The 16244-nt window shown below is 40.0% G+C and overlaps 1 protein-coding gene across 1 annotated transcript in view; it reads right to left on the bottom strand.

The window, feature by feature from the left end:
- Window positions 1–16244, bottom strand: part of ZC3H13 (zinc finger CCCH-type containing 13) — a 48552-nt gene that overhangs the window by 15447 nt on the left and 16861 nt on the right. Inside the window, exons 7-10 of the mRNA XM_054400340.1 lie at window positions 9276–9473; window positions 4643–4953; window positions 2854–3318; window positions 1723–1905 (exon numbers count right to left, since the gene is read on the bottom strand). Of these exons, the coding sequence (XP_054256315.1) occupies window positions 1723–1905; window positions 2854–3318; window positions 4643–4953; window positions 9276–9473 (1157 nt within the window). The remainder of the gene's footprint in view (window positions 1–1722; window positions 1906–2853; window positions 3319–4642; window positions 4954–9275; window positions 9474–16244) is intronic.

Below are 16244 nucleotides of genomic sequence, written 5' to 3'. Positions count from 1 at the left end.
AAGAATAGGTTTCACATTCTTTTAATGATGCCTGTAACATTATGTTTTATGCTGCATACTAAGTACTACATTTTTTTACAGAAGTTCCTTAATTCCTATTTGCTACATCAGTTTTAGTGACAAAACATCCACATGCAAATCTTACATGAAGCAAAATACTGGAAGCAAAATACTGGACAAGTAAATGTGCAGAATAAGCACTTCCTATGCGACTTCATTTTTTGAAGTGCTGCTTTACCAGTTGTTTGGAACATATATATGTTTGCTTTAGTTGAATACAGACAACTCAAATTCACAAGCTTGCATTTTAAAATTGTAAAAAGATTCCTTAGATATCACAGAACTAAATACCACCCAAAATCTACCTTGATTTTTCTCTGAATTACAGAGCTCTAATTATGGAAACTATGTCTCGAATTTTAGCTCTGAGGAGGATTTACTATTACAAAGTGTGATTTAAATTTTCAAGTAAGGAAACAACAAATTTTAGCTTTATTCAAGCTCTTCATATTTTCCCCCCTCCAAGGGAAACACAGTCTATTCAAAGCAACTTCCCTTCTAGAAATTTATTTTCTTGTGATGTCATGTTTTAACTCCTAAGGATTTTGGGAGACTTTGTTGCTGTGGGTTTTTTTAAATTCTTAATAAATTAGGAACCTGGTAGGACATGAAGAGCATAGAAGACATTATAACATATCCCGGGTTTATTGGGGTGGGGAGGTGGAAGAGATGAAAATTAGCCTGCAAAAGCTAGCCTCCAGACACAGATGCAGGGGTTTTCAGCTGACAAGAAAAAAGGATGCCTAGAGATTAGGTTTGTTGACATCTTGCCTTGTAAAAAAGAGAGACTCTAAAGCAAAACCCTTCACAAGAACAAGCAACAGATACATTTAAATGTGCCACAAAGCATCTTTCAAAGCAGGATATAAACCATCCCTTTGAAAAACTGAAGTTTAAACAATAGCTGGGACATATCTGTCACTTCCAAACCAAAACTCAAAACAGTAAAAAAGCCACTGTGTTTATTTTTTATAGCTCCTCCTTCAATTTCCATGCTATTTTCATTTCCCAGAGTCCTCCTCTTCTTTTACTTGGTAAGTCATGCAAATATTTTTCAGAATGAAAGCTGCTACTAACTTCCTTAGAGGCAACACAGTACTGTTAGTGGTGCAGAAGTGCGACATCTTGCATGCAATGCCTAAAAGAACAGTCTTGCCTACTCCCTTCCATGAGCATTGGTATCTGTACCAACACTTACTAGCCAGTTATTATTGACCACAGCAAAGTATTCTTAACTATTAAATTCCTCAGGCCTTCTTCCAAACACACTCAAGTAATTTACAGTGGAAAACTACAATGCTTCTATACAGAATCAGTAATGAAATGCAATCATCAATCTAAGCTTCCACGCATATGTACATGAAGTGGAAGAGGTGAGAGAGAGGAAGAGAACCTGTTTTACAGTGAAGTCGCTTGAAGTAGTTTGTTTGAAGACTGCTCGCGTGAATAAGCAGACAGTGCCAAAATCTATCCACAGGACACAGAATTCATGCATACGCTGCCAGTGAGAGATCTTGCTACATCTAGAATAGTACTGATGTCAGCGTGTGGTGTCAAAAGAGTTATTTACAGATTAGTGGTGTGAGGATGGAATATGGAAGAAAAAGGAGAGAGAAACACATGCATTCACACAGAAACGTACATACATACGTAGTCAAATACCTCTTTCTCGATTGTCACGCCTGTCCCGATCACTGTGCCTTCTTTCAAAAGAGGAATCCCTTGCTTGTTCTCGACTGTCATAGCGATCCCGATCAGGGTAGCTACTCCTTGACTCCCAACTGTCATGGTAGTTTCCACTACTGCTGTGGCCATCAACCTGAGATCCTCTAGTTCCCCGACTTCCTAATAGAGATGTATCAACACAAAAAATGAGCTTCCACATACAAGGAAAATCACCGATACTAAAGCAGTAATTTAATAAACTTGAATTAACTGTTCATAGAAATAGAATCTGTAGCATCAAACTCTACTTAACCAACGACTCAAATTTTACATGTTTTAATTGTAAAGTTATTATTCTCAAACTGAAATCTCTAGGCTCTCTAAATCACCTGCTGCTGGTCAAAGCATGAGGTCTCCTGGCTAGAAATACAACAGTCCAAAAGCCAGTTCACAGCCGCTTTGAGCAGGTTGTGAGCTTTTAGACAGTGCAGCAGGAATACGCAGACAAAGTAGAGATCATTTTTCCTGTAAAATCTGTATGGCACTTTCCCAATGAAAAGTCACAATATGCCTGAAGAAAACCAAAATTTATTTACTATAGATGATGAAAAGGCATTAAGTGAAGCTGTTCCACAAAGTGCATCAGACATTCAAAAAAGATGCCAAAGGCAGAAATCCCAATGGTTTTTTTTTGTCAGTCAAGAAGGAACAGGGTGGTGTTGGGGTGGGGAGAGGTGAGTGGGTGTGAAAGATGGTTTTCAAGTAGCTAAGACCAGCAGCTGCTTTTGAAAGAACGTAAAAAAACCCTGCTGCCCAGTACTTTGACATATACTGCCTCCTAAAAATCTAGGCTTGCAGAAACATTAAACAGAGTGCTATAAGAATTAGAGTTTGGTTTTAAATGGGATGTCAGAATACCAATGTTATGCGCCACCTTAATGAATGGTGAATACAGCAGTAGTACATGTTTAAACAACTGTTCTAATTAAATTATAATAGAACTGAACACAATTTTAAAAGCACAAACTATTATATAGCAGCACTTTCATATCAAGTACTAAACAAGATGTAGTATGAATTTCAATATTCAATTCTCAATGATTAGTAATTTTTAGAATCATGTGATACCCTTGTCAGATAATTCTGGACCTCTGCCTCGACTTCTGCCAGTTCTATCACTTCTGCTCTCATTTCTGGAGTCACTTCTGGAGTCATTCCTTGTTTCAGCACGAGAGCTCTCCTCTCTGCCATGGGATCTTCCATAGCTGCGTGAGTCGTCCTGATACTGGTCATCCTTTTTATGGGCATCGCGACTCTCTCTGTCTCTGTAGTCATGAGAATCTCGCGTGGAGCGTGAGTCTCTCTGATCACGACTATCTTTTGTATCCCTGCTATAATCCCTTGTATCTCTGGAGTCTCGAGTGTCTCTGGATTCTCTTGGCTCCCTCCGATCTCTGTTCTCTCTTGTCTCTCTCCGATCTCTTCCATCACGAGACTCTCTGTCATCTCTATGATCTCTGGAGGAACTCTGTTCCTGGTCATAATCACGATCATCTCTTGATTCTCTTTCTTTTTCCCTTTTCCCTCTCGTTTCTGTAAAATGTTTAAAAGAATGTTATGCATCTAGCTTAATCAGTGCAAAGAAAAATGTAGTACACAAACACAAAAATAATGCAGTCAAAATATATTTCTCAAAGCAAATAAAAATTAGTATGTGTGGAAGAGAAGATTATGTTAGTTATCTACCAACACTTCCAGTAAGCTTTAAAGGTCCTTTTATGAACTGGAATCTGTCCTTTACAAATATTTACCTGTTCAAAACACAATTAAGCATAACAAATGTCAAAGGTAGGACGAGTTTTCCTCCAATGAGAGATTCCATTTCTTCTCTCCAGGCATACATATTTTCAGGAAAGTTATGCTATATTTAGACCATTTACTTCTAAGATCTCAATGCCCTGCCAAAGTCTTTATAATACTAAAAAAAATAAATAAATACTATGTTCCTGATACTGCTACAGCCAGTTTAAATAAAGCTGACATATGTACTCTTTGTAATCTGTCTCAAGAGGAACAGCATGCTTGTCCATCACAAATGGCTAAACTAGCTTTGCAGATTTCCAGAGGGAAAGACTGCTTCTTTGCACACATCTCACTTAATGTCAATTAATAGAGAGAGGAATCAGTGAGGACTGGATTAGCAATTGGCCACCTCACAAAGAATAATAGTTCTTCAAGTATCTTGCTGTCATTCAGCTGATCCACTAGTATACAAAGATCACTTACCTACCGACACCACGACCACGCAAGAATCACACCTAGATAGATGCCTACAGGATCCTTACAGTCAGCTGAGCCTACATAAGAGGGTTGGGTCTGTTTAGTCCTGAGAAGGCTGAGAGAGAATCTTACTAATGTCTGTAAATATCTGAGGGGTGGCCATCAAGATGAAGGGGCCAATCTCTTTTCAGTGGTGCCCAGTGACAGGACAAGGAACAATGGGTGTAAGCTGTAGCACAGCAGGTTCCACCTCGTCCTGTGAGGATGACAGCATCCAGAGAGGCTGTGGAGTCTCCTCTTTGGAGACTTTCAAAACTGGCCTGGATGCATTCCTGTGTGGCCTGCTCTAGGTGGTCCTGCTTTGGTAGTGGAATTGGACTAGATGATCTCTGGAGTTCTCTTTCAACTCCTAACACTCTGTGATTCTGTGATACATAAGCAGTCCTATCAGGAATAAACCATTGCACGGGCCCTGAAAACAGCATCATCAGCATACAAGCAATAACACAGGTGGTATTTTCTTCACACCCTAGCCACTGGGATAGGTACAGACAATGCCACAATTCAAATATCAAGTTTCAAAACACGATCTTCAAACGTAACAGTTACTCTGAAATGATTTTTTTTTTATTCATACCATCTCGCCTTTCATGGCGCCTATCATGAGACTGTGAAGTCCGATCACGATCATGTTTTCCCTTTTCTCTTCCAGGTGATCTGTGTCTCGAAGGGCTTCGCTTCCTCTGAGGGGAGGAGGAAGAGTGTGGGGGATAAGGAGAAGAAGATCGCCTTGCAGGTGGGGAAGCTGTCCTTTGATAGGACGGAGAAGGAGTCCTTTTGCGGTGTGGGGAAGGAGAATGTCTTTGGACAGAGGAGCCTGACTGTGATGAAGAGGAGTGATGTCTGGAGGATATAGGAGAATGACGCTGACCTGATGGGGAAGCAGACCTGCAAGGTAAAGTTACAATAAGCACACATGTAATAACTTGATTTGAAAGGGTCGTACCATGTTCTACAAATAAGCAATTAAAATAATTTTTGTGTTCTCCGACCTCTGTCTGCTGGAAATAAATACTGTTTCTACAAAATACCAAACTTGTCTTCCCTCAAGGGTACCAAGGATATAATTTCAAAGTATGCCTGTCTTTACATCATTATAGTTTAATATGCAAGAACAAGTTGCCCAATCAAAATTACATTACAGAGCTAACAGAATTGTCTTCCTTCAGGAAGAACGGGAGAAGTTGGAAAGAAAAATACGAAATCACCTTCTCTCCCACCCCAAGCCAAGAACAAGAGTTTTCTTCAATATTAAGTTTTTTTTTGGGGTTCATGGTAAAATTAGGCTTAGTGTTACCTACAGGGAATTCTTCTTCTATTATTTCTAACAGCATTCATTTTTTTTAGAAAGCAACAGTGTCTCCTTATGCACTTCTAATTTCTTTCTTTTATTGTAAGAATTGATCTTTACACAATTTAGGCCTGGATCCTGAAAACCCCTATGCATATCTACTTAAAAGTTTTAACAAATACAAATGTTTACAATAAACAGGGAAAACTCCTATCTAATAGAATAAGGGAAAATATATATCACGTATCTCTCATCTTTGAAATTGCATCACTTAACTAAAGATCATTTACATAACATTATTTTCCCCATAATACACTATCCTATGCACAGTCTAACATGGAGAAACACACACTTCAAGCCTTTGAGCTCAATAGTGTGTTTTTTTAATCCCCCCTCTCAGCATCAAAGCAATGTGCAAGTATCTTTTCTCATGAAATACGCATTTGCCTTAACTCCCAACTCCTTTCCACTTCATAAAATTCCAGAGAACTCAAAGAGCAGGGGTCAGAAAAACTATACAGGGACAACACATCCCCAAAAATGCCCGATAATTTTAAGTAATTTAGTTCCCGCTTATACAATGCAGGTGATTTCAAATAAACATCCAGATCATACAGATGAAGCTCTCAGTTTCAAGTGACCCACAAATGAGGGACTAATTCACCATATGAGGTATAACCTCCCTGTAAAGTTCTGCAACAGCCCAGCAGCTGGTAAAGATACATAGGTGCCAGAGCTTTTGCTGAATATCTTGCAAACATCACAACAAATTCTTTTCAGTGAGACAGCTGATGTCAGTTGGGCTCATAAGAGAATGAACTCTGGAATAATTAGTTAGCAAATCTCACAACCTATCTTGACACTATCCAAGAGCCAAATGAACAGTTGCCCAGCCATTACTACCCAGCAGTGGATCTCCTGGCTAAGGCTTCTTAAGGACCCAGCCCCTGCAGGTAAAAAGATTCTCCTCATGTCAGGAACACAGAGCAATGATTCAGCAAGGGATGTGGGGTGAAATCACTGGCAACGTGAGGCAGGAACTCAAGTCTGTAAGTCCTTTTCGAGTAGAGCACAACATGGCAGAAATCTTCTGTTAACATCACCATTTCATCCTTCCTTCTAGTCGATGCCACTGATTCAAGAAAAGGGCCTTCAGGGCCTATGGAGTAGTACGCTGATTACCACAGGACCAGTACGCTGATTATCACAGGAGCAATCTCACAAAAATGGTGGATTTACAGCCAGATTCCACTAGAGAATCAGATATATTCACTGAAGGAAGCATCTTAACTGTTGAGAAACTTCAAACTTGTCAATTGAGAGAAGTCAAACATTTTTGCTGGACAAGCTCTTGATGTGGCTTACGGATGCCTGTTAACTGCTACACACACTCTGACCTCCAGAATGCTTACACGTAGTTTTTTTGGTCTGTAAAATTAAAAGGCCTCAAGGTCCCCTCATTCTGCTGGTAAATATTCCTCATGGATGGCAGGAAAGAGAACGCTCAGTTTTTCTGTCTCCATGGTTATACACTCATGCTGCCCATGGCTTTCCACTACATAAGGGAAGGTCTGATTAATGACTACTCCTGAGGAAACAAGAAGCTTGCATACTGTCACATACAAATGAAACAGCCTGGAATCAGGAGTAAAAATTCCAAAGAACTCGAAGTAAAATTCAGTTAGAATCAGAAATAACTGTCAAGAAACCAATATAATTTCATGACTTAACCATTTTTAAAAGTAAGACTACATTTACTTTTCACCATTAAATCATTATTATGAAACAGGGTTACCAAAATTGGCTTGCATGGAAAACTATAAATTGTTTGGAGACAAACAATCCGAATACCCTTCTCTTCTCCTAGCAGAAGGCACATTTATGTTCCCTGCTTAACACTCCCTTGCACAACATTTAATATATTTGCATAGAACCCCCAAGCAGGCAGCAATGAGCAAAATGCTGGAGTAGGTTAGGAAAAAAAGACACCCACAAGAAACCAAACAGGAAAAAAGGGTACTGCAAACTTGGGTTTTATTCTATTTACTACTGCCAGCTGCAGGGGGGAATATCTAGCTTAAAACAATCCAATGTTGTTCCATCTGAACTGAGTCATCACAGCAGTAAAAGTGTTTACTTATGAGTCTTATGATTGCTGAATGGATGAGTTTTATTTTGCATATAGATACATCATGACATCTGGGTATCTTACCCCTCACCATTCAACAAAAGTGCAGAAAGTAAGTATGCCTCCCTCTCCATTACACAAACATAGAACTGCAGTAGTATTTAGGAATGTCATTCCAAACCTAAGCTTACAGACTTTGCTAGACCAAAACATGCACCCTCTTTCTTTCTTCTTAATGGGTAGCAAAACATTTTTTCCTAAGGTCCCTAAAAATACCAGGATGATATCCTCCTGTAAGAAGGCTCTCTGAAATTGTCATCATACTGCTCAGCCAGTTGTCCTTGTTTTTCAAGAAAGATGTGTAGAACATTTACACATCACCTTACCCATTTTATAATAGAGAAATTATTCCTTCCCCATCTGCAAGACAGAAGACTTCCCATGTTTTCTACAAGAAGAGGGAAGGTGAGGAAGAAAAATCCCAAACAGTACTTTCCAATGGATCACAGACTGACTATATGTCATATCGGACTTCTGAAGTTTCACCTGAAGCACAAACATTTGAGAGGAACTGATAAAGGAAAAAGCCTACACCAAGCCTTGTGTTCTTGACACAACAGGCATACTCCATGTAGTAACTTGGAAAAAAAAAAAAAAAAGGTCTGAGTCCAAGTGTCTGAGCTACACACCTACAGACACCTATACATACACAGAAAGTTTCTAAAGTGGAAATAGTATGTTGGGGAATTTTCAACCCACCACAGGAAATAATACCCATGCAATTGACTTCCCACCTGCGAGAGGGTGAGAAGCTACGTTTGTGAGTGGTTGACTTGGCTGGAGCTCGGGAGGTTTGTCTTCGCCTTGCTGCAGGTGGTGAATACTCCCTGGAAGGGGAAGAATTACTGCCAGAATGATCTGCAGGACTGGGAGAACGCTTCTGTCTATGGGAGCTTTCAGAGGGATCCCTGTGAAACAAACGGCAGTTTGTTCAACAGACGTAATACAGCATTAGTACATTTCTAAGAAACTACAAACAACTCCAAGGCAGAAGCTGTGTTTACAAGATAAAGAACTGTCTTATACATCATTTGCTCAATATATAATAAAGCTAACAAAAAAAAAAAAAGTAAGATTGACACCAAATTTCTTGCTAAATACTGACTGTAAAATACACAATTAGAATATGGTGTAACAAAAATTGTGATTTTGCTTAGTATTTCATTTGGCAGCAAAAGAGAATTCCTATCATTGTAGAATGTTGTACTTTTCAACTTAAATAGACATCTGTACTTCAGAAAATAGCAGGAATACTCTGTCCACTATTGATACACATATATGTATGTGTAAAAGTGAAGTAATTCTAAAATGACCATAGTTTTTGACTATTTGAGAAGTACTTTTAACCTGCTGAACACTGGGGAGAATTTAAACACGCCCCTGCGAATTTAAGAAGATATCAGTCCTCTACGATTTCAGAAGTGCAGGCAAACAGACAAGTGAATGACAAGGATTTTGGCAAATGAATTGTTCCACTGGTGAAGGTCCAACTTCCTGAAAATTAATGAATCTTTTTAAAAGGCATTTTTCATGAAGTTATGTAGTTAAAACCTACCAATCTGTTATAGTCTATCAATCCATCTATATAACGCACTTAAAATACTTAATGAGTACTGAACAGATTGTTGGCAAAGCAGGTATAAATTCCTTATTATTCAGTGTTCTATAAAAGACAACTTTTAAAAGCAAGGTTACATTAATGTTAAAAGCTAATAATGCAATACAGCTTACCTCTGCTTCTCTTTTTTCTCCTTGTGCCTTTCAAACTCACGCCCTCTATCTTTCACTTCCCTTGCCTTTTCTTCTGAACGCTCTTTTCCTTTATGTTTTTCTTTGTGTTTTTTCCCCAGGGGAGTTTCCTCTTGTACTGGAGGAGGAGGACTAGGGGTACGAGGACCTTTCTTTTTACTCTGGTTACTTTTAGAACTCCTAGAGATTAACCAACAGGAAAGGAAGCAGGAAAAATAAAGAAATGAAAGACTGACAGGTATTTTAAATAACGATTTCTCAGATGTTGCCAGGAAAGTTATTATGTAAAGGCCACTGAAGCTTTTCAGATAGGATTCATCATTCCATTAGTGAGCAGCATTCAATAACTGTACTTGACTGAAAGATGAATGCAGATGGTAAACAATTCCAATTGAGCTCTTCCATTTATAAGCTTTATTTCTGTAGCATGCAAACAAAAATACATATTGCTCCCACTCAGACGGAACCAGTTTTCAAAGTTAAAATGCTCTTGCATGAACTTCACACAGAGGAGCAGAATATAAATTATCTTATGTACACTTCAATTTCTGCAATACAGTACCCCAATCACATACACAAAGTAACTGAACAACTTGTGTCTTTGATGTGGCTACTTCATGCAAAATAAAGCATCCAAAATATTCTTGAATATGCATTTTATTAATATAAAACAGTATATATTTTTCTATAAAAGCTACCACTGACATAAACCCTGTGTGAGGGATATAATAATGATTTGTGTTAAAGGTATAAACTCAGGGTGAGCTAGGATTAAAGTTCAAGGGAGTTTGTTTTGAGGATAAGTGGAAAACTGCAAGAGACTGCAAATTCGAACAAAGGGAGCTATGTGAGCAAGAAGGAGTCGTAGCAGAGATAACTGCTGTGTAACCAGTTCTATCCAGGAATGCGTGGAATGTGTTGTCTCCAGATAAGAAACCTGAAGAACGATGCATGCTTAAGAGCAGGGTTATTCAGCAGACACCGTGAGAAAGACCCCTTACTTCATCTATCGACCCCTGAGAATTCCCCCACCAAGCAGAATGTGCATGAACAAGGAAATCCCACCCATTCCAAGAACACATTATCATATCCCTGCCTTTTATTTAGCATAAGCCTGTTTATGTAGAGAATCTAGCTATATAAGATAGAAAAAGCAATTGTAGGGCTGCTGTGAGGTAGAGCATTTGCCCCCCACACACCCAGCATGCTGTTTGCTTGCTTTTATTTCTAATAAAATGTTAAAAGGAACTTTCTTGTGGATACATCTATAACAATTTGGGGGCTCGTCCGGGATAGTGCTTTGATCTTCTCTGTCTTTCGAACTCCACATGAAGGGGGTCCCCACCACGTCTGGCGGCTTCATTGGAGGATGGGAAGTCAGCGCTATCTGAACTCAAATAAGAGCAAGCAAAGCAAAGGAATTTGTTTTTTTCAACTGGCAATACGTTAACCCTGTAAGATTTTGTGCAGGAAGATCCAGACGACAGAGTGGTGAGTATACTGGATTCCGTCCGGGTGGGGAAGAATTCGGCTACCTGAGTGTGTTTGAGTGTGACTGAGACGGAACTTAGTTCCGAAGCGACTGCGGAGGTCTTCTGACCGCGGCTCCAAAATCCTGCAAGGAACTCAGCCGGTGAAGGACCGAAGCGAAAGCTGTAGCATTCACGGGTGGGAATTATTTGGATTCTTCCATTTGCATGAATATTTGTGGTAGCCAGAAGACAAATTAATAGTTAGGAAAATGGGACAAAAGAAGAGCAAATCGTCAGAGCAGGAAAGAGGGAAGGCTTTACCCCCTATTCCTCCAGAGAGTCCGCTAGGGTTGATGATACAATAGTGGGAAGATCACGGGCTGAGAAAAGGGAAATCAAAGGAAAAAATGATCCACTACTGTATGGAGGTATGGCCAAAAGAACCATTAAGATCACATGTGTTTTGGCCTGTCTCTGGATCTTTTGAGGACTGGGTTTGCCAAGCCCTGAACCTTCATGTGAACTCTAAAAAGCCTTTTAATCAGGAAGAGAGCGACAATGCTGCTATTTGGGTTAGGGCCTCACGTCCTTCCCCCCTGTTTCAATATTAGCATTAAAAACTGAGGACAAGGACAAAGACAAGGAAAAGGACAAAGACAAGGAAAAGGACAAAGACAAGGAAAAGGACAAAGACAAGGAAAAGGACAAATGGGAACCCTTGGATAACCTACCACTACCTTATCACCAGGACAGGGGTCGAGGTCGAGGTCTCCCAAATCTGACAGCTCCTCAACCGACCTCTCCTCACTTGCCCCCTCAAACAAGAAGCAGAAGCAGGGTTAGGAATGACCAAGGGGAAAGCAGTGTGGGATTACATCCACTAAGGGAAGTGCCCATGGGGGGGAACCAGGGAGGAATAGGATTTGTGACTGTACCTCTTAATACATCAGATGTGTGCAATTTCAAGAAGGAGATGGGTACCTTGTTGGATGACCCCTTAGGCGTAGCTGAGAGACTGGACCAATTCTTGGGCCCCAATACATATACCTGGAAAGAGGTGCAGTCTATTTTGAGTATTCTATTCACTGCAGAGGAAAGAAACATGATTAGACAGGCTGGGATGAGAATATGGGAGAGACAGAATCAGGGGGGGCCACCAGCAGATCACAAGTGGCCTAATCAAGATCCCAGGCGAGACCATCAACAGCCTCAGGGGAGACACAATATGGGGGACCTGAGGATAATATTAATACAAGGAATCAGAGGAGCTGTGCCCAGGGGACAAAATATTGATAAAGCTTTTAGCTAACAACAGAGGAAGGATGAGTCCCCCATGGAATGGATGGAAAGATTGAAGAAAAGCTTGCAGATGTGTTCTGGAATAGACCCCAATTCTGCAGCTGGAGTAACACTTCTGAGGACGCAGTTTGTAGCGAAATCATGGGGAGATATTAGAAGGAAGTTGGAAAAGATCAAAGACTGGCAAGACAGGGGATTAGAAGAGTTACTATGGGAGGCTCAGAAGGTATGTGTAAGAAGGGATGAGGAGAAACAAAAGGTGAAAGCTAAACTGTTTGTAACTGATGTAAGGGAAAGTCAGAAACCACAGGAAACAACACGAGTAAAGAACCACCAGGAGCAGAAACAGGGTGACAGGGTTCAAAAGGAAGAAGCCCCCATCTGCTATTACTGCAATAAGAAGGGTCATATCCAGAGAAACTGTAGACAAAAGGAAAGAGATAAGAAAATGTTTAAGGAAGACTAGGGGTGTCAGGGGCTGTATATTTTGAGGACAGGAACATCAAATGAGGCCTTGATAAAATTATTAGTAGGTCCCCAGAAGGAGGAAGTAATCTTTTTGGTAGATACAGGAGCAGAAAAATTGACTATACAAAAGGTTCCCAAGGGAGTTGAGAAAGGAAGAAAAACAGTAACAGTAATTGGAGCTAAAGGGGAACCTTTCAAGGTATCCCTGCTTGAAAATGTAGAAATAGAATCTGAAAAAAGGATTTGTTTAAATGATGTGTTAGTCATTCTGGAGGCTGAATACAATCTCTTGGGGAGGGATTTAATTATAAAATTGAAGCTGGGTTCAGAAAGTCAGGGGGACAGATTGAACGTTCGATTATACAAATTAACTGAAGAAGATTAAAGGGATATAAGTCCAGAAGTTTGGTATAAAGATGGGAGCATAGGAAAAATCGATATGGACCCAATAAAAGTTCAAATAACAGACCCAAACAATCCTATACGGATAAAAAAATATCCCATACCATTAGAAGGAAGGAAGGGCCTGACACCAATCATAGATGAATTAATAAACAAAGGAACATTGGAACCCTGTATGTCTCCTCATAATACCCCAATATTACCAGTATAGAAGCCAGATGGGACTTATCGATTAGTACAGGATTCAAGAGCAGTAAATCAAAGAACACTAACTAAATTTCCTGTAGTAGCAAATCCATATATGTTGTTAAGCCATTTGTCCCCAGAATACACCTCGTATAGCGCAATAGATTTGAAAGATGCTTTTTGGGCTTGTCCCTTAGACAAAGATTCCAGGGATTTATTCGCCTTTGAGTGGGAAGATCCTGAAACGGGAAGGAAACAGCAGTTAAGGTGGACCGTGTTGCCCCATGGAATCACCAAATTTATTTGGTCAAACTTAAAAATTGTTACAAGGTTGGGAAATGCCAGTAAATATTAAACTCTTGCAGTATGTGGATGACCTGTTGGTGGCAGGAAGAGATGAGGAAGGGACCCGATCGGCCACAATATAGCTGTTAAACTTCTTGGGGCATAAGGGACTTAAAAGTTTCAAGATCAAAACTACAGTTTGTAGAGCAAGAAGTGAAGTATCTTGGACACTGGTTAAGTAGGGGCAAAAAGAAGTTGGATCCTGATAGGGCATCAGGAATATTAGCTTTAAAAGCTCCACAGTGTAAAAAAGACATCAGGCAGCTGCTTGGACTTTTGGGGTACTGTTGACCGTGGGTAGAGGGGTATAGTGAAAAGGTGAAATTTCTATATGAGAAATTGACCCTTAATAGTATTAAATGGAGTCCAGAAGATGACGAGTGACTGGATAGAATAAAAAGAATGTTTATTGAGGCCCCCGTTTTAAATCTGTCTGATGTGGAGAAACCATTATCTCTTTGTAAGCACATCCAATCATAGAGTTGACCCAGGACTGGGCTGCAAGTAAGAAACCTGTAGGGTACTGTTCCAAGTTACTAGATCCCGTAAGTAGAGGATGGCCAGTTTGTTTCCAAGCCTTAGTGGCAACAGCATTATTAATAGAAGAAGCCCAGAAAATAACTTTTTACACTCCCTTGAGGGTCTACACTCCACACAACATACGGTGGGTGCTGCAACAAAATGCAGAAAAATGGCTAACAGATAGCAGAATTTTGAAATATGAGGCTATCTTAATGGAATCACCAGGATTCGCACTTAGAATTACAAGAGCCCAGAATCCTTCGCAGTTTTTGTTTGGGGAACCGACAGAAAATTTACAGCATGATTGCGTAGAAATAATTGAGCTACAAACTAAAGTAAGACGAGATTTAAAGGACCTTGAGTTGGACAGCGGATTTTTTTACAGATGGGTCTTCCAGGATAGTGGAAGGGAAAAGAAAATCAGGATATGCCATCGTAGATGGAGAGATGAGGATAGTGGAATCAGGTCCTCTGAGTGCCAGCTGGTCAGCCCAAGCTTGTGAACTGTATGCCCTATTCTGAGCATTGGAATTGTTAAAGGATAAGTCAGGAACGATTTACACTGACTCTAAATATGCTTATGGGGTAGTGCATACCTTCGGAAAAATTTGGGAGGAAAGAGGATTAACAAATACCCGGGGGCTGATACACCAGGAGCTGGTGGTAAAAATCCTTGAAGCCTTAAGGGGCCCCAAAAACACTGCAGTGGTCCACATAAAGGGACATCAGAAGGGATCAGAATATCACATTCGTGGAAACAATGCTGCAGACAGTGAAGCGAGAAAGGCTGCTTTAAGGAAATAGGGAGAAGATCTGAAGATCTTACACTTAGAGCAAAGAAATCCTGAAAAAGCCGAACCGAAAGAGGAAAAATTAATTAAAATAAAAGAAATAGGGGCCACTCTGGAAGCCTGGGTTAATAAGTATAGAGACCTTATTTTGTGGTGAAGAAAAAGGATTTAAGTCCTCTTGGAAGGTTCTTGAGAGGGATTGGCATAAGTGGGAGATAAAGGCTAGAGAAATTTTAGTTAAGGAATACCAAGAGCAACTGAAGGGGTTAGTAAAAGGGAATAGTAAGGGAGACATAAGGAAAATTATTTTGGAAGATTTTAAGGAAAGAGGTATTGGAATAACAGAAGCACAATGGGAAATGATAAACAAGTTAACCAAGGAAACAGAAAAGAGACTCCAACTGAAATCTTAAAGTGGGCTAAGGAATCTATAGGGTTCCTGAAGAAGAAGTTAACATATACTGGTGGAACCTAATCCTGACCCTAACCCTATTTTTGTATAAGGAGTCCAGTCAAAATCAAAGAGACTATCTAATAGGACCATGTTCCCCTGTGTGGGTAAATTCACTTCCAATACTAGTAATGATAGGCAGGTTGAAAGGCCATGATGAGGCTGAGGTCATAACCCCATTGATCATACTGATGATAACGCCATCTGAAGTAAGGGTGTGGGAACAGAACACTTATCTGCAGCTACTGACAGGGATAGTGAATAGTTATAATTTGACCAACTGTTGGGTTTGTTCCCGGCTACCAGAGAATTCAGCCCATGGGTTTCCTTTGATAGGAACAGCCTTTCCTGACGTAATAGAAATACACAAGGCATTCCAAAGCGATAAACTTGAGGATTATACAAATAATTCACTATCCCAATTAAAGTGGAAATTAGAATTTGAAGAACCCTTGAATACGAATATGCCAGTACCTTGTAACCAGCGATGTTGGGAGACAACCATAGATAAAAATAAAGGGGAAAATAGGACTGACCCTAGATGTGGGAATGTAACTTTCATAGGGCAGTACTCAAATTGTTCATAATTTATTGATTATGGGGGAGCAAACATGTGGAACCTCAATCAGACCAGAAGGAGGGGACACATACCTAAAGCGTGGCCAGTACCTACTGGGTTAGGATGGTATTGGATATGTGGTCAGAACGCTTATAAGGTTTTACCCTTAGGATGGCAAGGAAGATGTGCTGTAGGGCTGGTCTACCCTCATATCTTTGTAGTAAATCAGTTACAGGGATTACTCCAGACCTTTGCAAAACGAAGCAAGAGAGGAGCGAATCCACTAGTAGTCAGGCCTACCAAGTTCCATAGTTTTGCTAGATGGTTTACACCTTGGCTTGGGGTTAGTGAACTTGAGAAAGCGATGGTAAATTCTTCTGCTACAGTTGAAATTATGATGAATGGAGACATAGATGCGATAAAAGCCCAACAACTTGAGATCAACAGTCTCTTGAA

The sequence above is a fragment of the Indicator indicator genome, chromosome 1 (assembly GCF_027791375.1).
Source record: "Indicator indicator isolate 239-I01 chromosome 1, UM_Iind_1.1, whole genome shotgun sequence".
Taxonomy (NCBI): domain Eukaryota; kingdom Metazoa; phylum Chordata; class Aves; order Piciformes; family Indicatoridae; genus Indicator; species Indicator indicator.
The sequence above is the reverse complement of the archived record's forward strand: the minus strand, read 5'-3'. Positions and strand labels throughout refer to the sequence as shown.